This window comes from Bos mutus, chromosome 8 (genome assembly GCF_027580195.1).
Source record: "Bos mutus isolate GX-2022 chromosome 8, NWIPB_WYAK_1.1, whole genome shotgun sequence".
Lineage (NCBI taxonomy): Eukaryota > Metazoa > Chordata > Mammalia > Artiodactyla > Bovidae > Bos > Bos mutus.
This window is the reverse complement of record NC_091624.1, coordinates 859,952-885,117: the sequence shown is the minus strand read 5'-3', so window position 1 is coordinate 885,117 and position 25,166 is coordinate 859,952. Positions and strand designations below refer to the sequence as shown.

General features: G+C 58.8%; 1 protein-coding gene across 3 annotated transcripts in view; it reads left to right on the top strand.

The window, feature by feature from the left end:
- PXDN (peroxidasin) overlaps positions 1-24,367 on the top strand; it is a 65,373-nt gene extending 41,006 nt beyond the window's left edge. For 2 of the 3 annotated variants that reach the window (XR_011465017.1, XR_011465016.1), the window contains 14 exons: positions 840-1,112; positions 2,454-2,570; positions 2,861-3,019; positions 3,648-3,760; positions 4,468-4,624; positions 10,465-10,573; positions 11,145-11,302; positions 12,661-14,164; positions 16,683-16,817; positions 17,075-17,283; positions 19,606-19,725; positions 19,861-19,993; positions 21,668-21,778; positions 22,467-22,493. Coding sequence is in view for 1 of the 3 variants with exons in the window: in XM_070374964.1 (XP_070231065.1) it covers positions 840-1,112; positions 2,454-2,570; positions 2,861-3,019; positions 3,648-3,760; positions 4,468-4,624; positions 10,465-10,573; positions 11,145-11,302; positions 12,661-14,164; positions 16,683-16,817; positions 17,075-17,283; positions 19,606-19,719; positions 19,839-19,993; positions 21,668-21,778; positions 22,467-22,586 (3,434 nt within the window). In the remaining 2 variants the exon portion in view is untranslated. Of the gene's footprint in view, positions 1-839; positions 1,113-2,453; positions 2,571-2,860; positions 3,020-3,647; positions 3,761-4,467; positions 4,625-10,464; positions 10,574-11,144; positions 11,303-12,660; positions 14,165-16,682; positions 16,818-17,074; positions 17,284-19,605; positions 19,726-19,838; positions 19,994-21,667; positions 21,779-22,466 lie in introns of all 3 variants that reach the window. The other variant, XM_070374964.1, reaches the window with a different exon arrangement.
- The last annotated feature ends 799 nt before the right edge of the window (positions 24,368-25,166 follow it).

Genomic DNA, 25,166 nt, shown 5'->3' with positions numbered 1-25,166 from the left:
CTGTAAGTAGCTTTGGGCTAGATAGATCAAGGTTTGTAACCAAAGAAGTTACAAAAAGATTACTTATTTTTGGAGCTTTTTCGGTTGGAAAATTGTGAATAAGGATGTCAGCCCAAAGAAACAGCACAGTGATAAGTCCTTTTTTAAAAACATGTATTGTTCTGTAAGCCTATTAAAATACCTATGGGGTAAAGTCCTAGCAGAGTAATTTCTGAGCGGAAGGGTGAGTGAATTTCCGGATTTGAGATGCGCAGCCACGTTTCTGTCCTGGTGGCCCAGGGCAGCTTGTGCTCCCGACGTGTTAGAAACATGTTGTTTCTGTACATACTCATCTCAAGAGCTCAATAATAAATATGTGGATTTTTTTTCTGGATTTAGAGTTGAAAACTGAGCAACTGAACTGAACTGAACTATTATCATGCTATTCGTTTGTATTTTCCTTTCTGTGAGGGAAAAATTTTTTATTTCTGTATGTTCTAAATACCCTTTAAAAACAGTGTTTTATAACCAGTAAGAACTACTCGCAAGGTTTACTTACTAACAAGACTGACAAAATGCTTTTAGAATCATCAAAAGTGAGACTGCACCAGAATTCAGTCCATGTTTGAAAAAGGAACCGGTTCTAACTGGTCAGCCCTGCTGATGCTGGCTTGACCTGACGCCGTGCGCCGTCTTTGTGGTCTGCACGTTTCTTTGAAAAGGAGAGGAGACAAAGCGTGCAGTTGTGTTGAATTGGTTCTACTCATTTTAGACGTCAGTAGGTAGAACGAGTAGGAAAGGCAAGCAGACAGGTCTGCTAAGCTGGAGGATGTTGATTGCAAATCTGTCTCCCGCGGCAGCTCGCCCGGCGTTTGTCATCCAGCCCCAGAACACAGAGGTGCTGGTCGGGGAGAGTGTGACTTTGGAGTGCAGCGCCACGGGCCACCCCCCGCCTCAGATCACCTGGACCAGGGGCGACCGCAGCCCCGTGCCCACAGACCCTCGGGTGAGCATCACCCCGTCCGGCGGCCTCTACATCCAGAACGTGGAGCAGGAGGACAGCGGGGAGTACGCCTGCTTCGCCTCCAACACGGTGGACAGCATCCACGCGACGGCGTTCATCATCGTCCAAGGTGAGGCCCGCCGGCGCGGGAGCCCCGCCTCCCTGGCGTCCCCGGAGCGGCCGAGCTCCTCCTGATACCCCGTCCCTGCAGACCCTCCGTGGGACTGCTGACACGTTGATTTTCCACCTGGAGGCATCAGGCGGCCAGGGCTCTGTTTTTCTGCCGTGTCCTCCGTGTGAATGTGGGTGTGCGTTTTCTGCCGTGTCCTCCGTGTGAATGTGGGTGTGCGTTTTCTGCCGTGTCCTCCGTGTGAATGTGGGTGTGCGTTTTCTGCCGTGTCCTCCGTGTGAATGTGGGTGTGCGTGCCGATTCACCGTTGTCTAGAAGGCTGGCACACGTGTTGGAATGTCCTTAGGGTCGATTTCTGAACTCGGAGCCTGAGAGTATATATAGTTCTAAGACTTAACGTTATGTGTTTCCAAAGTCCTTAACTGGTTAGAATGAGTTTATGAATAGTTTTCAAACTTAGTTGCAAAGCGGGACTTTGGCTGACAAGGGCTAGGACTGCGCAGGAGTGTGAGCGCAGAAGACGAGTTTCCCTCCTCCTGCCTCCCCGTCGGCTTTTCCGGCCTCCGGCGGAAGCAGACTCACTGGACGCCGGTGACTTTTCCTCTGTCCTCCGGCTCTTTCTCTGCACGCACGCCCGTACAGTCATGTTGTTTGGTTTTGATTGTGGCTGTCGTGTGTGTGCTGAGTCGTTTCAGTCGTGCCCGACTCTTTGTGACCCCATGGGCTCTAGCCCACCAGGTCCTCTGTCCCTGGGATTCTCCAGGCCAGAATCCTGGAGGGGGTTGCCATTCTGTCCTCCAGGGGATCTTCCCGACCCAGGGCTGAGCCCCCGTCTCCCGCGTCTCCCGCATCGGCAGGCTGTTTCTTTACCACTAGCGCCACCTGGGAAGTTGGCTTGTTGCTTTTATAAAAATGGAATTACGTTGGATATATTTATTCTGTAATTCACTTTTGTCTCTCTCGCCCAGTAGTAACAACATAACTCCTGTCACTGCACATAGTTGCACTGGATGACGTTTATCCATTTGCAAATATATTGGTTTAGGCTGAGGAGATGAATCTGGGCCCTTTGCAGGAACCGAGGTTGGTCATTAGTGAGTTCTATGCTGTTGGATCAATAGTCTCCGCACACGTGACCGTGTGATGCTGAGAAGCACCCAGGGTGTGGTCTTCTTCCTACTCCGCATCCTTTTCTCTGGCCTCTTCCTCCCTCCCTGGGATGCCGCACCAGCAGAGGGGTCCTGGTGGGCCCTCGGGGCGGCCTCGCTCTGGGAAGGAGACTGGCTTTGCACCCAGAGCTGTCCCCTAAATGCCTCGTTTCTGCGTCTTTCCCCCCATAAGCGCTTCCTCAGTTCACCGTGACGCCCCAGGACAGAGCTGTCATCGAGGGCCAGACGGTTGAGTTCCACTGTGAGGCAAAGGGCTACCCGCAGCCTGTCATCGCCTGGACCAAAGGAGGTGAGTGGCCCACAGGGCAGCCACCCGCCCTGCCCCTCTTCGCTCCCTGGGGCACGGTGCCCTGGGCAGGCCACAGCAGCGGAATCAGACGTGACTCAGCGCCGCGGCGCATCCGGCCGGACCTATCCTCACCGAGGACCAGGGCGGCAAGCCCGCCTCCGGGAACACGGACCTGGGGACAGAAGCTCCTCGATCCTTCCATCCCTCAGTCAGGCCTCTGCCTGGCCCCGAGGAAGGCTAGGCTCCTGCCCCTGCGTCCGCATCGCTGAGAGCACGTCTCAACCTTGCAGGGAGCCAGCTGTCGGTGGACAGGCGCCACCTGGTCCTGTCCTCGGGGACGCTGAGGATCTTGGCCGTCGCCCTCCATGACCAGGGCCAGTACGAGTGCCAGGCTGTGAACATCATCGGCTCCCAGAGGGTCGCCGCACACCTGACCGTCCAGCCCCGAGGTAGACGGTGGTCCTCACCCTCCCCCAGCAGACCACCCTGGACTTACATCATGAGGCCTTAGTCATAGCTGGAATTGTCCATGTCAGCCGTGGGGACCCTGCTCATGGGGGGCACGGGCATGGTGGGCTCCTGCGGTTCAGTGGGCTGTGCTTCCCCTGCTTATCTGTGGCCCCGTGTCGTGGGTGGCCTGGCCTGGGGGAGGGGGCTGGAGGCTCTGCCTGCAGAGTGTCGATAGGGGTTGAGGCCTGGGTCTGATCCAGCCGATGGGCTCTGGGTTTCCTTCCAGTCCTGACCAGGCAGGACAGTGGATGGCCCGTGAGTGGGGCTGCTAGCTGGTGCCCTGCTTCCTGCCTCATCACCAGTTCCTGGGGGTCGAGGCCTTGGACTCACACGCAGGGCAGGAGCCACACAGACAGGCGGGCCACTGCCCTGAGGCTGCCGCTCACGGGGAGGCTGGAAGCCCCAGAGGTCCTGTCTGGCTTCTTCTTAGCAGGAAACAGGGTCACGGCCCGGCCACAGCGAGGGCACTCGGTGCCCTGGGCCTGCTCAGACCGGGGGCAGGGCATCTGCTGCAAACCTTGAACTGCCTGGGTTCTGTGCGCGGCAGCCCCTGTCCTTGCCTTGCAGTCACCCCGGTGTTCACCAGCGTCCCCAGGGACATGACGGTGGAGGTGGGCAGCAACGTCCAGCTGCCCTGCCGTCCCCAGGGCGAGCCGGAGCCCGCTGTGACCTGGAACAAGGTAAGGGCTGAGACGTCTGGCCCTGCCTTCGTGGGGGAGACAGCCACCCTGAACAAGACCGACTCGGGACATTTGCCCGTGCGTGTCCTTGGTGACAGAAGCGAAAACGAAGTCCCTCTTGCTAGGTCCTCGTCCAGCAATCACTGGAGAGATTTTCTGGTGTCCATTTCACTGTGTTGTTCTTACTGAGCCCAGCACAGAAACGCTAGTCTGTGTTCAACTGTGAGCAAATTGTTCAATACAACCCACATTTCTGGAGGTCGTGAAGTGGTTCCCTGAGAGGGAGGTGGGGTCCTCAGGGCCTTGATGCCTCCACCTGCCTTGCTTCCTCCTCGTCCTGGGGGGTCACCTGCCTTCCTTGGCAACACACACCTGCCCTGGCTGCTCCCACACGCTGGCTGCCCCGCTGTGCACCGCCAGCCCAACACACGTCCCACGAAGGTCACCTTTTGTGCCCTGGGATCCTGCAAAGTCCCACACAGCGAGGTTTGTGTCTTAAGCTTTCTGGGTATTTTGCCAGCAGGTAGGAGGGGCTCCTGCCCTTGAATCTGCAGTGGGCAGGATTGTCCCAGTGTCTGGCGGGTCTGAGAACAGCCATCAGGAGCGCTCCGTTCGAGAGGCCCTGGCACGTGGTGCCCCTCCCCCAGGAGAGACCCTTCGGGTCCTTAGTCTGATTCCCGCCATCCTCTCCGCTTATTTTGCTCCAGGATGGGGTTCAGGTGACAGAAAGTGGGAAATTTCACATCAGCCCCGAGGGGTTCCTGACCATCCGCGACGTTGGGACCGCAGATGCTGGCCGCTACGAGTGTGTGGCCCGGAACACGATCGGGCAGGCGTCGGTCAGCATGGTGCTCAGCGTGAACGGTGAGGCTACGGAGTGGATGCCCCGCGAGCTTGGAGGCTGTTGGAGAGCAGGGCACGTCCACTTTGCAGAAAGGTTGGCGCAGCCCAGAGGCACAGCCGCCCCCCTCCACTGCCCCAGGCTCTGAGAGCGCCGTGGCGGCCCGCTTGGAGGGCCTCCTTGCTCTGGGTTTTGCAGTTGGTTTAGTGGTTGCCCAAACCCTCTCGAGTTCTGCAACATGTAATTTGCAGCCACCGTTTGGCAGAAGCACAGACGCAGCTCCTGCTGTGGAGTCCGGGCCCCTTCGTTCTGCGTTCTGTCCATTCTGAGCGTGTGTGGCCTCTTGTGGCCCTAGGGTGTGCTCAGCCCTCCTCTGAAACCCACACGAGGGCAGGGGCCGTCCCCTTCCCTGAGTCTGGTCCTGCCCCAGGGCCTGGCGGGCTCGCTCTATGCCGACGGGCAGTGCTTCCCATCCCAGAGCTGCGAACTTCGGACGTGCTCCTTGGTTCCAAGCAAACAGGGTAAAATGCAAGCCTGTAGCTTTTTGTAAGTCTTACAGCTCCACCCAAACCTGCACTTGGTAAGTTGCATTTGTTTTTTCCCAAGCAATAGTCTTAGGAAAGTAATTCAAAAACATACGTACCTTAAAAAAAAAGGGTAAAGGAAATTCACTAAAATGTGGTTATTTTGGAGATCGTGGGTGGGAGGTTCTCTTTATATTTCATGTGTAACTAATTCATGTTAAAGCAACATTATTTTTCAAGTATAAAAAATGTGGAAGAAACGCCGTTGTTTATATGGATGCCCCGGTGGCTCCTTGAGCCCGTGGGCACCTGCAGACCGCGGTAGAGGCACATCTGCACGTCTCTTTTTTTTTCTTTTTTTTTTTTTTAATGTTAAATGACCTTATTTTCCCATTATATTAGACTGGAGTGATTATAAATTAAATCAGTGAATTTCCTGATTTAAAAACAAATTCAACTTAAGTCATTGGTAATAACGAAATGTTAGGTGATAAAATTATGTAAGATTGTCCTGTCCGTTTGTCTGACTTGTGGCATTAGGTGCACAAAACCTATAAAAATATTAGGCTCTAAAAGTTACCTAATGCAGGGGCTTCTGGTTCAGGATGGCAGAGTAGAAGGATGTGGGCTCCTCTCCTGTGAGGGCACCGAAATCACAGCTAGCGGTTGAATAGCCATTGACAGGAGAACACTGGAACTCACCAGAAAAAGATGCCCCGTGTCCAAAGACGAAGAAGCCACAGCGAAGTGGTGGGAGGCGGGCAAGCACAGGAAAGTCAGATCTCATGCCCCCAGGGTAGGCAACCCGTGACAGGAGAACAATGATACCAGAGATGCTCTCCCGCTCTGGGGAAGACCCTGAGCCTCACGTCAGGCTTCCCAGCCTAGGGGTCTGACAAAGGGACTGGGCGTCCCCCGGGAGCCTGACCCTGAAGGCCAGCGGGGTTTGCTTACAGGACTCCCACAGGCCTGGGGGAAGCAGTGTCTTGCCCTGGAGGGCACACGCAGAATCTCGTATGTGCCAGGATCTGGGCAAAAGGAGCAGTGACCCCACAGGAGATGGAGCCAGGCCTGCCGGCCTGTGTGGGGGCCTCTCCTGTGGAGGCGCCGGCCAGACGTGGCTCCTCACAGGGACGGGGGTCCTGCCGGCCTGTGTGGGGGCCTCTCCTGAGGAGGCGCCGGCCAGCAGTGGCTCCTCACAGGGACGGGGGTCCTGCCGGCCTGTGTGGGGGCCTCTCCTGAGGAGGCGCCGGCCAGCAGTGGCTCCTCACAGGGACGGGGGTCCTGCCGGCCTGTGTGGGGGCCTCTCCTGTGGAGGCGCCGGCCAGACGTGGCTCCTCACAGGGACGGGGGTGCTGCTGGCCTGTGTGGGGGCCTCTCCTGTGGAGGCGCCGGCCAGACGTGGCTCCTCACAGGGACGGGGGTCCTGCCGGCCTGTGTGGGGGCCTCTCCTGTGGAGGCGCCGGCCAGCAGTGGCTCCTCACAGGGACGGGGGTCCTGGCAGCAAGTCCTGGAAGGGGCCCCTCGGCCTAAGTCCCCGTGGAGGTGACCACTGACCCTACCACAGAGCCTGTAGACCCCAGGCCGCGTGACTCACAAGGTGGGATCAATGGGTGACTGGATTAAATTTTTACTGAGCAAGACCCAGTTTTTCCCACCACCCAGTCCCTCCCATCAGGAAGCTTTTACATGCCTTGTGGCCTCATCCACCAGAGGGCAGACAGAAGAAGCAAGAAGGACCACAGTCCCGCAGCAGCTAGGCCCAAAACCACATCACAGAGACTTAACCATGAGGAAGAGTTTTCGTCCCAGATGAAGGGATAAGGTAAAACCCCAGAAAAGCAACCAGATGAATTGGAGATAGGCAACCTTCCAGAAAAAATATTTAGAATACTGATAGTGAAGATGATCCAGGATCTCAGACACAAAATGGAAAAGATGCAGGAAATGTTTCCCAAAGACCTAGAGGAGTTAAAGAACAAACAAACCGAGATGAACAGCGCGCTGGAAGCAATCAGCAGCACTTAGCTGAGGCAGAAGAACAGAGGAGTGACCTGGAGGACAGAGTGGTGGAAATCACCGCCACAGAGCAGACTGCAGAAAAAAGAGTGAAAGGGAATGAAGGTAGCCTGAGACCTCCGGGACATCAACGCACTGACACGTGCATTATGGGGATCCCAGAAGGAGAAGAGAGAGAGAAAGGACCCAAGGAAGATTTTAAGAAATAGCTGAAAAGTTCCCTAACGTGGGAAAGGAGATAGTCAACCAAGTCCGGGAAGCACGGAGTCCCAGGCGGGATAAGCCCAAGGAGGAGCACACCGAGACACATAGCAGTCACACTGACAAAAACCAAAGACAAAGATAAACTGTGAAAAGCGACAAGGGAAAAGCGACAGGTGACATACAGGGGCGCTCCCGTCTGCTCAGCGGGAACTACAGGCCAGAGGGCAGGCGTGGTACATTTAAAGTGATGACGGGGAAGAGCCAGCAACCAAGAACACTACCCAGAAAGACTCAGATTTGATGGAGAAATCAAAAGCTTTCCAGACAAGTGAAAGTTAAGAGAGTACATCTGTACCAAACCAGCTGGACAACAGATGCTAAAGGGATTCCTGTAGGCAGGAAACACAAGAGAAGGAAAAAGACCCACACAAAATAAACCCAAAACAATTAAGAATATGGTAATGTCATGTAATTATCATACGTACCCAAATTGCCTTAACCGTAAGTGGATTAAAGGCACCAGACCGGCTGGGTGGCTGAGCATGTGTGCACAGATGCACCTCCGCGTCACGCTGCTAAGCCCTAAACTGTGCAGCTTCTATAGTGTCAGGGTGATCGTGTTTCCTTTAGGGCTTGCCAGTGTAATTATGTTTTGTGTTTTGTCTGGCTATTGATTGTGAACACTGATAAACACCTGTTACTATTATATTTTTGCTGATTACAATAATTATATCACAACTGTTCAACAGAAAATAATCGAATTTTATATCATTGAAACTACCATTTAATAGAAAACTTCTGAAAGTGAAAGTCACTCAGTCATGTCCAACTCTTTGCGACCCCATGGACTGTACAGTCCACGGAATTCTCCAGGCCAGAATCCTGGAGTGGGTAGCCTTTCCCTTCTCCAGGGGATCTTCCCAATCCAGGGATCAAACCCAGGTCTCCCGCATTGCAGGTGGATTCTTTACCAGCTGAGTCACAAGGGAAGCCCAAGAATAATCACTTTTTAAAATCCAGATGCATAACAGAATTATCTTGGATTGTTTGAAAACCACAAAGGCCCAGGCGTCGCTGTCCTTCTCCAGGGCGCGCTGTGACTGATGAGCAGCTGGCCTGGCCTCGCTCTCTCCAGTTTGTTTCCTTTTTCCTGTTTCACACTCAGTGCTCCCATTTCACTCAGTTTACATTTCTTCAATTTTTCCATCTTTTTTTTTTTTTTTGCTGTCATTCTCTCTCAAGCCTTTATGAAGCATACCAGAAAAGCTTTTGTGTATATATATATTATGTTAATATAGTATTTGTTTTAGAAAATTCATGAGTTTTTGTCTAGCTGAAAAAATTATGACATTTTGATTCAACTCATTTGACTTAGTATGACTAGAATGTAGATTTCTAATTTATATTCACTCAAAACTTTGATTCAACTCCATGTACTTTGGCATCTAGTATTACTGCTAAAAGTGATTAGTGATTTAAAAATATTTGAATGAGACTTGAAACTTCCATCCCAATTCTGAGAATATGAAAAAATACTGTGTTGAGAACGCTGTGTTTCAGGCATCTGCTCAATGTTAAGTGGCAGCCTGGATGGGCGGGGAGTTCAGAGGAGGATGGATGCATACGTGTGACTGAAGCCCTTTTGTCCACCTGAAACTACCACGCGTTGTTAATCAGCTGCAAGACAAAGTCCAGTCAGGCTGCATTTGAGATCAGTGCCCGGAGGAGGGGGTGCGCCCGGAGGGTGGGGTGCGCCCGGAGGAAGGGGTATGCCCGGAGCAGGGGCTGCGCCCGGAGGAGGGGCTGCACTCGGAGCAGGGGATGCGCCCGGAGGAAGGGGTGTACCCGGAGGAGGGGCTGCGCCTGGAGCAGGGGGTGCGCCTGGAGGACGGGGTGCGCCCGGAGGAAGGGGTGCGCCCGGAGGAAGGGGTATGCCCGGAGCAGGGGCTGCGCCCGGAGGAGGGGCTGCACTCAGAGCAGGGGGTGCGCCCGGAGGAGGGCGTGCGCCCGGAGCAGGGGCTGTGCCCAGAGGATGGGGTGTGCCCGGAGGAAGGGGTATGCCCGGAGCAGGGGCTGCGCCCGGAGGAGGGGCTGCACTCGGAGCAGGGGGTACGTCCGGAGGAGGGGCTGCACTCGGAGCAGGGGCTGCGCCCAGAGGAAGGGGTGTACCCGGAGGAGGGGCTGCGCCCGGAGCAGGGGGTGCGCCCGGAGGAAGGGGTGTACCCGGAGGAGGGGCTGCGCCCGGAGCAGGGGGTGAGCCTGGAGGAAGGGGTGCGCCCGGAGGAGGGGCTGCGCCCAGAACCGCCGCATGAAGGCAGCGTCTCACCAAGGGCGTTTTCCACCACGTCGAGTTTTCTAGAAGGTTTGCGTATTTTGAAGGAAAAAAGTTACTGTTTAGTTTGTTAAAGTGCACGTTCTTGGTGACCTGTCCTGAGGCGTTTTTAAAGATAAAAGCTTGGTTGGAACAAAGCTGTTTTGTTTAGCAAACTCTAAATGCTGGTAAGTTGAAAAGGAATGAAGAGAGGACAGTGGAAAGGAAGCCATAACTTCAGAGGTGGCAGGTTCAGCAGCGTGTGTGTGCGTGTGTGTGTGTGTGTGCTTGTGTGTGCATATATGTGTGTGTGCGTGTGTGTGTGTGAGCACAGTGCGCTGGCACACAGGCTGGCTGTGGGATGTCTGATCCTCCATGAGGATTAGGACGGGGGGCAGCAGAGCCTTGGGAGGCGAGTGGGCTGAGGTCCAGCAGCAGGAGGGCTGTCTGTCCCTCGGCAGGAGGCGTCACAGCACCCACTGGAGGTTAAAGCCCAGCAGGGCAGGGCGGCCGCTCAGTGGACCTGAGTTGGCCTCCCCGTCAGCTGATACTTTGCTAGAAGAACTTCGGAGTTTTCAGTTACAGCTTCTTTGACCCTTTGTGGTGAATCCTGTGATTTTAAAGCGTCTGCATCTTTCATGCAGTTTGAAAACTGCTTCTAGTAGAATTTGTGATAAAGACACTGAAGGTTTGGAGGGAAAAATAGAAACAACACTGGAGTGGAGTCTGCGCCGTGGTGTCTGGTCTTTGTTCTGTGACCCGTGTCTGTGTGTGTGCTGGTAACCCACGACCTCCTGCCTCCTAGTTCCCGATGTCAGTCGGAACGGGGACCCGTTTGTGGCCACGTCCATCGTCGAAGCCATCGCAACAGTGGACAGAGCCATCAACTCCACGCGGACACACTTGTTTGACAGGTATGTGCAGAAGCAGTCGCAGCTGTGACCTGCTCGCGGGCTGGGTTTACAGAGGGCGTGCGCTTCTCCCACACCAAGCTCTCATCTGATTCCTGGCATAAAGCAGTGTTCTAATCTGCAAATCATGAACAGCGTTGTGTTAGCTTTTCTGGGGGCTAACAGAAAGGTGTGTCCTTTCCAAGCAGAAGCTGACCTGTGATTCACAAATAGAACATTTCAGAAAACTTTTGACTCATTTCTTGGGCTTGTTACTCAGTGAGTTGGCAAAAACAAAGTATTTCTTGAGCCATTCATGCGTTTGCTCATCTTGGCAACCCCCAAGTGTTTTTACTGCGTTTGAATTAAAATAGACTATCTGTGTTTTCTTTCTATTGACGTAATGAATCACTTATTTTTAGCGTCTTTTGACTTTGTTCCTTTGCTTTGTTGCCTTCCATGGGATGAGTAAGGTACGGTGCTTCCTGTCCATGGAAACGTAGCCGTAGAAACAGTTAACTGCGGTGATTCTTGAGTGACTTTTGTTCTCGGTCATCTGTTCCACTCTTGCCTCCTCGCCCCACGCGCCCGCCAGCCGCCCTCGCTCCCCGAACGACCTGCTGGCCCTGTTCCGGTACCCGCGGGACCCCTACACAGTGGAGCAGGCCCGGGCCGGGGAGATTTTTGAGCGGACACTGCAGCTGATCCAGGAGCACGTGCGGCACGGCCTGATGGTGGACCTCAACGGAACCAGTCAGTACCCGCAGCGCCACCCTCACAGCCCCTTCCCGGGGCGGGCCCCTTCCCAGGGCGGGCCCAACCCGCCTGGCGCCGTGTCTGTGGCGAGCATCGTCACTGCGGTTAGCCTGAGCGGGGACAGTGGGGTGGTTCTCACAGACCTGGTAGGAGAGCGGGTGGGGACGAGAAGTGTGCTCAGCTCAGGGGCTGTGCTGGCCCAGCCCTGGGCCCTGACCCTCAGGTCCTCTGGGCAGAGGGGAGCTCTGGGAGGCCCTGGGTGCAGGTCAGGGGTGCTAGGAGGGTGCTGGTGGGGCCCCAGCAGGTGCTGTGTGGACGCCACCCTCCCCCTGCCCTTGGCATGGGTGCCCCACCATGAAGCTCTGTAGGACCCAAGGGGGTGAGTGCTTGGACGCCACCCTCCCCCTGCCTTTGGCATGGGTGCCCCACCATGAAGCTCTGTAGGACCCAAGGGGGTGAGTGCTTGGACGCCACCCTCCCCCGCCCTTGGCATGGGTCCCCCCGACCATGAAGCTCTGTAGGACCCAAGGGGGTGAGTGCTCAGGCAGCGTGTGGGAGGCAGCGCTTCCCAGGCTGGCTCTTGGGCTCAGGACTGGGCTTCCTTGGGGCGGCTGTGACTGAGCAGGGGGCCACCCTTGCTTTCTCTCTGGGAGGCAGGAGCTGCCAGAGTTTTGGGTCTGAGCCTGATGCTGGATGCCAGCTGGCGCTGGGAGCCCAGCGTCCTGTCTGATACTGGATGCCAGCTGGCACTGGGAGCCCGGCGTCCTGTCCCTTCAAAGCTCCTCTGGCACAGCCCACCTCCCGAGTGTCTGATCGCCTCCACCGGCCAGGACAGACTCGCCCCTGGGTCTTCCCACCTCCCCGAGTGTCCAATCGCCTCTCCCCTGGCCAGGACAGACTCGCCCGTGGGTCTTCCCACCTCCCCGAGTGTCCGATCGCCTCTCCCCCGGCCAGGACAGACTCGCCCGTGGGTCTTCCCACCTCCCCGAGTGTCCGATCGCCTCTACCCCGGCCAGGACGGACTCGCCCGTGGGTCTTCACTGCCCTGTGTGTGGGTGTTTAGGACCCTGTCCTCTGCAGAGGGGCTCTGGCTCCCGTTCCCTGTAAGTCCGGGTCTAGTCGATCCTGCTGGGCTCTGAGATGCTCTGGATGTGTCCAGCCAGAGTGTGGACGAGCGTGGAGCCCTCGGCGTCTGGCCCGGGAGGGCCTGCGGCGGGAGCAGGCGCTGGTGCGTCAGGTCCGCTCCTGCTGGAAGCTGCCCACCTCCCTGCCTTTCCCCTCCCGGCTCCCTGCACACGTCGGGTCCAGCAGGCCCAGCCGTGGGTCGCTGAGCCACGTCTCCCGCCCCCGGCCAGGTTACCACTACAACGACCTCGTGTCCCCGCAGTACCTGAGCCTGATCGCCAACCTGTCGGGCTGCACGGCCCACCGGCGCGTGAACAACTGCTCGGACATGTGCTTCCACCGGAAGTACCGCACGCACGACGGCACCTGCAACAACCTGCAGCACCCCATGTGGGGCGCCTCGCTCACCGCCTTCGAGCGCCTGCTCAAGGCCGTGTACGAGAACGGCTTCAACACGCCACGCGGCATCGACCCGGGCCGGCGCTACCACGGGCACCTGCTGCCCATGCCCCGCCTGGTGTCCACGGCCCTCATCGGCTCAGAGGCCATCACCCCGGACGAGCAGTTCACGCACATGCTCATGCAGTGGGGCCAGTTCCTGGACCACGACCTGGACTCCACGGTGGTGGCCCTGAGCCAGGCCCGCTTCTCCGACGGGCAGCACTGCAGCTCGGCCTGCAGCAACGACCCACCCTGCTTCTCGGTGGCCCTGCCGCCTGACGACCCGCGGGCACGAAGCGGGGCACGATGCATGTTCTTCGTGCGCTCCAGCCCCGTGTGCGGCAGCGGCATGACGTCGCTGCTCATGAACTCCGTGTACCCCCGCGAGCAGATCAACCAGCTCACGTCCTACATCGACGCCTCCAATGTGTATGGCAGCTCTGAGCACGAGGCCCGCGCGGTCCGCGACCTGGCCAGCCAGCGCGGGCTGCTGCGCCAGGGCATTGTGCAGCGCTCTGGCAAGCCTCTGCTGCCCTTCGCTGCCGGGCCGCCCACCGAGTGCATGCGGGACGAGAACGAGAGCCCCATCCCCTGCTTCCTGGCCGGCGACCACCGTGCCAACGAGCAGCTGGGCCTCACCAGCATGCACACACTCTGGTTCCGCGAGCACAACCGCGTGGCCACTGAGCTGCTGGCGCTGAACCCGCACTGGGACGGCGACACGGTCTACCACGAAGCCCGCAAGCTGGTGGGCGCCCAGATGCAGCACATCACCTTCCAGCACTGGCTGCCCAAGGTGCTGGGCGAGGCGGGCATGAAGATGCTGGGCGAGTACCGCGGCTACGACCCGGGCGTCAACGCCGGCATCGTCAACGCCTTCGCCACGGCCGCCTTCCGCTTCGGCCACACGCTTGTCAACCCTGTGCTGCAGCGGCTGGACGAGGACTTCCGGCCGCTGGCGCTGGGCCACGTGCCGCTGCACAAGGCCTTCTTCTCTCCCTTCCGCATCGTCAATGAGGGCGGCATCGACCCGCTGCTCCGCGGCCTCTTCGGCGTACCCGGCAAGATGCGCGTGCCGTCCCAGCTGCTCAACACGGAGCTCACCGAGCGGCTCTTCTCCATGGCACACACGGTGGCGCTGGACCTGGCTGCCATCAACATCCAGCGCGGCCGCGACCACGGTGTGCCGCCCTACCACGAGTACCGCGTCTACTGCAACCTGTCGGCCGCCCACACCTTCGAGGGCCTGAAGAATGAGATCAAGAGCCCCGAGATCCGGGAGAAGCTGCAGCGGTGGGTGTGGGGGCCGCGTGGGGCGGGGCCGAGCCCGGGAGGGTGGGGTGGAGCGTGGAGTTAGAGACGGGAGGCCGCTGGGTGCGCCTGCTGTGGCCCCAGTGCCGGCAGGACGGTGAGTCCTGAGCCCTGAGGTTTGTCCACGTCCCCAGGGTCCCTGCCCCGTAGGCGGCAGCTTCCACTCTTCCCGGGAGAGACGTCCCTGGGCTGGGGGGACAGAGGTGTGAGGAGACCTGCCGCACGGGGCAGGGGCCCCGGGAAGCCCTGGGCAGCCGTCCTCCCGGGAGCAAAGCAGCAGCCAAGCTTGGGCTCATCAGGCCTGCTGAGAGGGGCTTCCCCCAACGCCAGCCTGCTCCCCGGGCCCTGTGCATCCAGACCGTGCATTGACCGAGCTCTCAAGACCCACCAGCCTCTCTCCTTGTGTCCAGTCTGCTCTGGCTCCTCCAGTCCTGTGTTTCACATCGTTTATTCCAGTGTTTCTGACCTGGTCTTTAGTGGAGGTGACCACTCACGGGGAACCCTCGCAGCCGCTGGTCAGCTGGTCCCTGTGCGTGTGCAGTAGGTTCTCTCACGTTTGAAAGAGTCTTTTAGAAAGGAAAACGATGCTTTCTTGTAAAGGCTCACTCTGGGTGTGCTCCGGACTCTCCTGTTCTGTACAAGGTGGGCCGCTAGCTCCTAAGTTACAGGCTTAACCCTGAGGCTCAGCTGTGCTCCCCTGGGGCCGGGCCCGTGCCTTCTGGGGAAAGTGGCGCCTTACTCATGATTCACTGCAGGTTGTAAGTAAGTGAGCACTGTCATCCACTCAGTTCAACATGCTCCAGTCTTGGTTTAAATCACAGTGTCAGGTGGCCGGGTTCATAGACGATCACCCTCCTGTCCAAGACCTTGCGTCCCAGGGCTGCTCAGCTCGGGGGTGTGGACGGTCAGTGTCTTTCACGCTTGAATATCCCTGTTGTTCTCGTCCAGAGGGACAAGGTCACTTCCCCAGGGTTTGTCCCTTGCCCGACTTACATCACCACCCTGCAAAGGACCTGCTCTCCAGCACAGCCCTGTTGGGAGTTGCGGGACCCGGGCCAAATGCATGACCCGCCCACACGGGGGTCCCACCTCTCCCTTCCCCTGCGTCAGGCCCTACTAAGAGTGGGAGTGAGAGGGGTGTCCCAGAGGAGAGGTGACACAAGACAGCGGGTCCCAGCCTCAGCCCCTGAGCCCGCCAGGGAAGGGAGGCCTCTGGACGGAGGTGCAGGAGCGAGTGGTCCCCGCTGTGTTGGTGGTGTCTGACCAGATCCATTCCCAGCAGCCTGGTGTGAGTGGAGGAGTGACCTTGCCTGGGGGCTGTGATCATCCAGGTGCCCTCTCCATCTGGGTCTGCGCCCCCAGCGTGGGGGCGTCCCGTGCAGGCCAGTTGTTCAGGTTGGGGCAGAGGGGGAGCCCCACCTGGGAACGGGGTGTCTCCTCTGGGAAAAGCCCCCTCAGGCAGAGAACCAAACTCTCCTGGCTCTTGCTGATGGTTGCCACCTGAACCGAAGTTCAGCGTGAACTTGCGGGCGCTGAGGGCGGCCTCACGCTGACCCCGCTCCCGAGATGAGCAGCTCTGCACACGGCCCTGCCCGCCCTTGCCCAAGGTCAGCATCCCAGGTCCGAGAGGGTGGAAGAGGCGTCTCGACTACAGGATGCGTAGGACTTGGAAGAGTTTGACGAAGGGGCTTGTCCTTGGACGTCTAAGCCTTGCTGACTTAGTCTTTTGTCCCGTGTCCGTTAGTGAGTGGGTTCCTCACGGGAGACGCGTGTCCGGTGTCGGGGAGACGCCTGCGTCTTCGGAGCGTGTGCCTCCAGTGGTTCGGAGCTTCGTCTTCATGTGCTTCTGCGACGGGGGCTGTGGAAGGTTCACACTAAGACCTCAGGTTGTCTTTGAGCAGTCAGGAAGATTTGGTTTTAATTTCCTTCCTTGTGTTTTCTGGGCTTCTCTAAACTTTGTATAATAAACATCTCTGTGTGTGTATTTTACCATGTGTGTATAAACAGGAAGCAGGAATGTTTCTTTAAAATACGGCTGAGAGATGCTTTAAAGAAGGAGCTGGATTGTCATTGTTAAGTGAAGGTCTGAGTCACGTCAGACGGTGATGGAGGGCAGCACGAGGCTTTTTCCGTTCCTGCCGTGCTCTGCACCATGTCAGGATGGCCGAGCCGTCCAGGGCGCGGGTTCAGGTCGCAGCCTTCCCTGGAGGCGTGGGCTCGAATCCCACTTTCGACAACGCTCGTCTTGGGCTTCCCTGGTGGCTCAGATGTAACGAATCTCTCTGTCATGAGGGAGTCAGTCCCAGGTTCGATCCCTGGGTCGGGAAGATCCTCTGGAGGAGGAAATGGCAACCCACTCCAGTATCCTTGCCTGGAGAATCCCAGGGACAGAGGAGCCTGGTGGGCCGCAGTCCACGGGGTCGCAGAGGGTCGGGCGTGACGTGCGCCTGGCGCTCCCCGGGCCCCGGCGCTGAGTCTGAGGCTCCGCTCCTTCTCGCAGGCTGTACGGCTCCCCGCTCAACATCGACCTGTTCCCGGCCCTCATGGTGGAGGACCTGGTGCCCGGCAGCCGCCTGGGACCCACCTTGATGTGTCTGCTCAGCACGCAATTCAGGCGCCTTCGGGACGGGGACAGGTAAGCCCCAGGAGCTCAGCGGGCACCCCGGGCAGGGGTGTTCCCAGAGAGTGGCCGGTGCTGGTTCGGCAGTGACTGCTGCTGGTCTTAGCGCGGACTTCTCCCCTCCTCCGGTTGCTCAGAGCTCTGTCACCTAAGCACGTGACTCTCAGGTCTGTGTCGTGAGCGGAGCTGAGCGTGAGGACGGTCTTAACCAGCTCCTGGGGCTGCGGCCTCGCCAGGCTCTCTCTGACCCCACTTTCGCTCCGGGGACGCAGGCTGTGGTACGAGAACCCGGGGGTCTTCACTCCCGCCCAGCTCACCCAGATCAAGCAGAGCTCGCTGGCCCGCATCGTGTGCGACAACGCCGACAACATCACGCGTGTGCAGAGGGACGTGTTCCGCGTGGCCGAGTTCCCGCACGGCTACAGCAGCTGCGACGAGATCCCCCGCGTGGACCTCCGAGTGTGGCAGGACTGCTGTGAAGGTGCGTGCGGCTTCCCATCCTCCGCTGACAGCTGGGCGGAGCGCGGGCTGGGGTCAGCACAGCAGGGGAACAGGCGGAGACGGGGGCCTGGGGGGCGGTCAGCCCTGAGCGTCCCCGCTGGGCAGCGCTGTGGAACCTGGACGTGGTGAGTGACTGTGACGAGTCTGTAAAGCCAAGAGAAGGAGTTAGTATGAGAGCTGAGACAGTGAAAGAAACAGAGGGCACAGCGTTGATGCAGGAAGCGCCTAGTGTTCCTTGAAAGCCTCCCACGCGCCTTCATCTGACAGCCGCCTGCTTGTACCTGTGGTTCCCTGGTGGCTCAGTGGTGATCTGCCTGCAATGCAGCAGAGTCCGGTTGGATCCCTGGGTTGGGAAGATCCCCTGGAGAAGGGATAGGCTACCCACTCCAGTATTCTTGCCTGGAGAGTCCCACGGACAGAGGAGCCTGGTCTGGTGCCTACCGCCCACGGGGTTGCAAAAGAGGTGGACACAGCTTAGCAACTAAGCAATAAATCTGAACCTGCAGGTAAAAGATGAATAAGAAACGTGAACAGTGTGTCGGAGATAAAGTCGATCTTTTTAAATGTGTGCTGTGTGTCCTAAATGCCGAGAATAACTTGTGTAAGCAGAGAGGCATGCTGTGAACACTCCTGAGGAAGCGAGGGGCGATGGCAGGCGCCCGCAGGCCTCTGGGAGCCCGGGAGGCCCGTTTCTGGATGTGCCATCCAGGCTGCGCAGGGGCCAGTGTCCCCCCCGCGAGGCTCCTGCTCCGCATTCTGGGTTCTCCTTTGAACGTAGCTTTGGCTTTATTCAGACTGTGATCAGAGACCTAGGGAACGCTGCAGCGGGGAAACACCGAGGGCCCGTTCCGGTGGTGACATCACGGGGCCGCAAGCCCGGGTGACCCCACGGGTCACACAGCCGTGGCCGAGGTGGCCCCGAGCCCCAGCCCTTGGCCCACCATGCTGGTGGGCACAAGTGCAGAATCCAGTTTTCCCTCCCGTGTCTTCTTCCTGAAGAAGTCCAGCCTAGGTCGTTCCCATTAGTAATTGGTCTTAATTCGCTGTTCTTTTCATTAGTAAGTATTGAAATCTGGGTTGATATGTGTGGGTGTTATGTGAGTGTTTGTAGCCTCTCTCTGCACATATATGATGTACGTGTAATGTATAATATGCTAAATATATATGTATATGACAAATGTGATTTATAATGTTGTAGAATTCACTTAAAATTTAAAGTTTTGCTCTGTATATTCCCAAGTTTGCAAAGCATTTAATTCTTATTTTTATAGCTCTTGGGAACTTGGGATCTTGTTTTTCTTTCTTAAAAAAAAAATACTTTAACTGGTTTATTAAGGTTGCAACAGTTTTCCACATATATGGCAAAGAATTTCATTTTTTGTGTTCACAGAAAGCAGTTCTATTTGAAAATCATAGGGAAAAGCCAGTTCTTTTTAGATACAGAAACTCCATTTTCTGATAGCTTTACCAGACTCCCTGTAGTTGTCGAGGAAGGGACGAATTCAGGTTTGCTGGTTTTTGCCCCAAACCCAAGTCCTCCGAGAGCCTGAGCCCTGATCCAGACTTGTCCTCTGTCCGTCCCCAGCCCCTTCAGCGGGACGGCAGAGGTGTAGGTACTTGGCGCAGCTCTGACCCCCTTTCTTCTGGATTCCTCTCCTCTTAGCTGTCTGAGGCACAGCCCTGATAGGACACAACTTAGAAGAGTCGCTTTATGAGCTTTATCTGTGTTTCTTTTAGTCCAAGAGTCGTACCTAAAAAGCGGCAGGAAAAAGAGAGCTCAGTTTGACAGGACCAGATGTCAATTGCTGTTAACGTTTCACTTCCCTGAGTACGAAAGGGCCGCTTGACACAGCCTTGAGCTGCGTCTCGGTCATGTTTTTGTTTGATCCAAGTGTGGAAGTAGCACGTGTGGGAAACCCAAGGAGCTCCATCTGGGAACATCTTTTTCTTTGGATCAAAGTGATGAATTTCAGCTTCTCTGTGGGCTGATGAGTCATAGAGAGGAATCCATTCCCGTGTGCCGTTTTGAAAGAATCGTAGAAATTACTGAAATAAAGTCTCCTGGGTCGGGCAGGATGGCTGGTGTGTGCCCCGCTCGGGGGCTGGGCTGTGCCAGGGGAAGCATGGGGGGGCCACAGGCTCCAGGCCCCTCGCCCGGGGTAGCAGGGAGCTGAGTGCAGGGCGCCTCCGCCCCCTGTGATGTGAGCACCTCTCGTGTCCTTCGGGAGGGAAGGTTCTCGCCAGACGTCCTTGACGTCCTTCGTGAGAGTCGCCAACCCTGACGTGTACACTTTGCCCACAGACTGCAGAACCCGCGGCCAGTTCAATGCCTTCTCCTACCACTTCCGAGGCAGGCGGTCTCTTGAGTTCAGCTACCAGGAGGATGAGCCAGCCAGGGAGACAGGGCCGGGAAGGTGCCAAGGTATGACCGAGCCCCTGGCTGGCCTTCAAGCGTGCGGGGTGCCCCACGCGTCTGCCCGTCCACGCACCTCGTGCTGCAGCCTGGGAGCCCACGCCAGCGGCTCCATCCCTGAGTGCCCCTTGCCTCTCTGAGCAGAGCCGGGAAGCCCCGGGTACCTCCCAGTAACACCACAGACCCCTCCTTGGAGCAGCCGCAGGGGGCAGGGACCACCGACTTCCGGGAGTTTGTCCTGGAGATGCAGAAGACCATCACGGACCTCAGGAAGCAGGTGGGCGGCTCCCCATCCCCACCCCATCCCGGGCCCCGGCCCCCTAGCCTCCCTTCCAGCCTGCGTGTCCCTCTGCGGCTGTGAGGAGAGTGTGTTCCGGCAGCCCTTCGTCCTCGGCCCTGGAGCCTCAGCAAGGCCACATCTCTCTCTCTGCTTTCAGCCCGGCTCCGGCCTGGCCTCACGGAGTTGCTCTTGGGCTTATGGGACTGGGGGTCCTCGGCATGAGAAGGGGCAGAGGGTCCCCTAGAATGCTGGCCAGAGCGGCCACGGAGCCCACACACCACGAGTGGCTCAAGGTCAGGGCCATGCAGAATTCAAGCCTTGAGTCCTGCCCAGAGCAGCCCCTCCAGGGATGGCAGTTAGGCCTCTGCTCCCAGAGCCACAGGGTTTGACGGAGGTCAGATCCCCTTGGATGGCTGGGTAGGGGGCGCTACACATCCCCAGGCGGGTCCTGGGCCCGTCCCCGAGGCCTGCAGAGGGCAGTGCCCCACCCCACCCGGGCACACGCGGGGGTCTCTGTGTGCGTTCACGTAGCGGGATGAGGGCGTGAGGTGTCAGACTGAGAAGTCTGCAGATCTCAGGTCGTGCTGAGGCGGGTTTGGGATGCTGGAGGCCCCTCCCGCCTCTGGGAGCCTCGGTCCTCAGCTCGGGGGATGCGGCGTCTTCTGTTCAGCCCCTAGTAGAGGCATGCTGGCCACTCCGCAGCCGCTGTGTGTCTGCCCTGCGGCGTCTCCTCTGCCCGGGGGGCCCTTTGTGCTAGCTGAGTGAGTCACAGGCGGGAGGGAGGGGTCATGGAGGGCCCAGCCCAGCTCAGCACCCTGCAGGGTCAGGGCCTGGGCGGGAAGCCCCCCTACCCTGCGCCTGGAGCCGGAGACGCAAACCCTCACAGGCCCTGAGCCGATGGCACGGGGCATCCCGAGGGCCCAGCCATGGGGGCTGCACCCACCGTGGGGTTAGTACCTGTGTCCAGGTGGCCGGACCCCCGACCCCCAAGAAGGGGTGGAGGGCAGGGTGGGGGTCAGACCACTCTGCTCAGACGGGTCAGGCTGCCCGAGGAAGGAAGGAGGCAGGCGGGGCAGCGAGAGCCCCCCCAGCGCCTGTCCCAGGCCTCAGTCTCAGTGGTCGCCCCGCCCCCCGCCCAGGCTCCTATCCTGGATCTCAGTCTCAGTGGGGTGGGGGTTCTCCCCTCTCAGGTGTCCCCGAGGGAGCTGGGCCAGGGCTCTTGGACTGTCACGACCAGGGCCCAAGGGCCCCCAGCCTCCGTCCGCCTCAGCACTGCCCCCAGCAGGGCTGTGTGCCTTCGGGCTCCGGGGCAGTCCCAGCCCAGCACGGCTTTGAGAAGCCGTTGAGAACGTTTTTGTTGCCCAGTCCGGCATCCGCCTCCTCTTTGCTCCTGTCCGAGGGTCCTCTCCTCCTCTTCACACACCACTGGACCGCATTTCTGGCCCAGGCACTTCTGGCCTCAGACACGGGGGTGGTGGGGCGTCAGGCAGTTGTCATGCAGGTTTGGGACGCGCTTGAAGCTCCAGGAAGGGGCTTTGGGGTCTCTCTCAGCCCCGTCGTCTCTCTTGGGTTTGGGGTCTCTCTCATCTGTCCTGAGACGCTATCTCGAGTGGCAGAGCGGGAGCGGGCGCTGAACGGTGTGCGAGCACCCGCACGTCTGCTTTGCTGCAGATAAAGAAACTCGAGTCTCGGCTCGGCACAGACTGCGTGGACGCAGACGGCAGCTCGCACGCGGACGGGGCTGAGTGGATGCGGGATCCCTGCACCATTTGTGAATGCCGTGTGAGTGTGCACCCGGGCAGGCCCCGGGGGTCCGAGCTCTCAGCTGCGGGGTCCCCTCTCTCTTCCCTCGGGAGCTGGGGCTCTCCCCCGCCCAGAACCACACGTAAAGGTTGACAGGCTCTCCCCCCAGAACCATACGTAAAGGTTCACGGGCTCTCCCCCACCCAGAACCCTACGTGAAGGTTGACGGGCTCTCCCCCCAGAACCGTATGGGGACCCTGCTGCGCCTGGTCAGCACAGGAGTGTCCACACAGGCGAGGAGGGGCAGCTCCCTGTCTCTGAGCGAATGGACGGAGCAGGCAGCAGGGGCCTCAGGGGTGGGCCTGGCAGCAGCCCAGCCCAGGAGGGGCTTTGCAGTGGAGTTGGGAGCCAGCTGGGGATGGGTTTGTCCCCTGGGCGGGCAGAGCAGCGGTCTGGTGTCCCTGCTGTTGTCTGGTTTGGACACAGCCCTGCTGCCCAGCTCCTCTGTAGCCAGTCTGGTCAGCATGCGGGGATGTGATCCCCGGGGCCCCCAGGGCGAGGCTGACAGCCGGGGCCAGCAGGGAGCCTCTGGAAGGAGCCGGGTGTCTGCTGTAGAGGGGAGTCAGCTGCCCTTTTAACCCCAGAATCCCCCCAGGAGGCCAGCCCAGTGGGCCAGGCACACCCGGGGCGGCTCCCAGGGCTGACGGCTCCGTGCTCTCCCTTCCAGGACGGGCAGGTCACCTGCTTCGTGGAGACTTGCCAGCCAGCTGACTGCCCAGCGCCCACCAGGGTCGGTGGGGCCTGCTGTCCCGTGTGCCCGGGAGACTCCACGGGGACGCAGCCCTGAGCGTCTGCGAGCCTGGAGCTTGTCCCAGCCCTTGGGAGCGAGGCCGCGTAGGCGGCGAGGCTGGGACGCGGGGGCCGCGGCTCGGGGAACCCCGGCCTGAGCGCTCGCCAGCAGACCACGGGGCAGACGCGTGTCTTGACTCCATGTTAAGGCTTCTCAGGGTTCTATTTAATTTTTTTTAATGAAAAATTGGTGCTACTATTAAATTGCACAGTTCAATCATTTAGGCTCCTAATTGATTTCACCTAGTATCACCGTTTCTTCTCAACTCAAAGTTAGTCCCCCCGGTCCCGGCTCCAGAAGCGTGCAGAGCGGAGCCGGCGGAGGAGGGACGCAGGATTTGAAAGAGAATCCGTCCCTGGCAAACAGCAGTCGGCATGGACGTGTGGCGGCAGCACGGGCGGCCAGCCCAAGCCCCCTGCGCCCGCGCCCTCGGCCCCTGCAGCTCCGCGGGCCCTGCCGTGGAAGCCGCAGCGCTCCCCCGTGACCGGCACACACGCTGCTGGGTGTGGACCAGGTGGGACGGCGGCCCGTCCCCACCAGCATCGCCCGCGGCCACACTCACCCTGCTCTGCCGCCTGGCTTCGCCCGCCAGAGTCCACGGACGAGCCACCACGCTCTCGATCCCTGTTCCGACGGGAGGAACGCGAGCGTCGGGGACTTTCTGACTTCAGGTTGTGAGAGTGCGTTCAAGAAAAGCAGCCGGTCCCTATACCTCATTCGTTTCCCCGCCGCGTGTGACGTTGGATGAAACTTCACCCACGTTTTAGCTTTAGATACGGCAGAAAGAGCACGTCCACTCCGCTCGAGTTCTCGTAGGATTCAGTGAGAAACAACTTCCATACCTCACGGTCTCTGTCTTTTTACTCGACCAGAACCTCCTGTTTGGTTCCAAATGCAAAGTGGTCTGTGTTCTGAGAAACAGGTCCCTGGGTCTCCTGCTCAGTGCTCAGACCTGAGTGTCCAGCGCCAGCCGGGCCCTGTGCTGGGTGCAGACACGGTGCCCGCCCGCGCTTCCTGGGAGCCCTCTGGGGACCCGGCCACCTCGGCCATGTGGGCGAGTCCGGAGCTGGTGGTACCATGTGCAGCCTGTCACGGGCGCAGGGGAGAGGAGGCAGGTCTCCAGGAGGAGTCCAGCAGGTGCCAGGCACGTTGGAAGCCTGGTCCCAGCGCGGCCCGCCTTCTCCCCGCAGAGGAGACCCCAGTGCCTGCTGGGTCGCATTCCAGCCGGGGGGCGGGCAGCGGCTCTACACACGGTCGGCTGGACTTGTGAGCGCACATCACTGGTGATCGGATAGTACAAGCTCCAGTGTTCCCGGGCACAGGGCTTCTCTTCACACAGCGGGCAGGCTGGGTAAACAGTCAGGCCTTGGCACCCATCTCTGCAGACAGGAAACGGTTCGCTTTGTCTGAGGTAGATGGTTATGTAAGTTGCTCAGGTATGAGATCCCGCGGTCTGGAGCGTGTGGAGTCTGAAGGCGCCCTCATGCGGAGGACGTGGGGACTGGGGTGGTTTTGTCCTGCCCGCGGGGCGGCCGTCTGAGCCACCGGGAAGCTCTGCGGCTGGGGTGGGCCGTGTGCGCCGGGCAGCAGCCCCACGAGGACGCGGTGCGTGCGTGCCCACTGGACGCGGTGTGTGTGTGCCCACTGGCCCTTCCAACCAGATGTTTGCTGCCAGCAAGTGCCCTCCTGCTCACTGTAATCAGCCCATCACCAAAGAGACATTTGCACTATGTAACGATGCCTTCGGTTCCAATAAACGGGCCACGTTCCCAAACAGAGCACGGGTCTTCCTTTCATGAGCCGATTGGGAGGCGGGTCCCCGAGGGGCTGGGCCCTTCACAGAGAAACGGGAAAGGGGAAGGGCAACTCGGGGGTATTCAGAGAGGGCTCGTCTCTCTTCCCCGCGGCTGGGTGCTGTCCTGGGGACCGAGCTGGCCACCTTGTTGAGAGTCTCGGGCAGGTCGGGGTGAGCTCCCAGGAGAAAGCTGCAGCCCCCGCCCCACCCCCCAACGTTTCTGGCTCTGGCTGGAAATGCTGTGGACAGCTGTGCAGCCCGTGGTGCCCTGGGCCCAGGCGGGATACAGGATGGGGTCCTGAAGGGACCTGGAAGTCATATGAGGGGTCTTTGCAGGAGCATCATGACTGTCCATGGAAATACCATGAGAAAATAGATCGGGAAGATTAAGAATTGATTTTTTTAAAGTTGCCAAACCTTTCAGAGCTTGTAACGAGACCCTTTGAACTTTCACAGCTGTGCTGAGTCCGCATCACTGATGGTCTCCTGGGGGTCTCATGGGTCATGGAGGGGATTGGGGAGAAGGACTCAGCTCTTCCTTCCAGTGACAGATATCACGTGACATTTCCGTGTGAGGTGGAAGACACTTCCCCGCACTTGCGCTTGGGTGTTTCAGGATCGCCGGGAGCTGGAGCCCCGAGACCCGGGTGGGGAGGCTGCAGAAGGGCGTGTGGGCAAAGGCCGACAGAGATGGTGGCCGAGGGGGACGTGGGGGCTGGGCTGTGGGCCTGGAGCCCGGCCAGCCGGACATCCCCCTGCTTCCCCGAGACCAGCCCCATGCT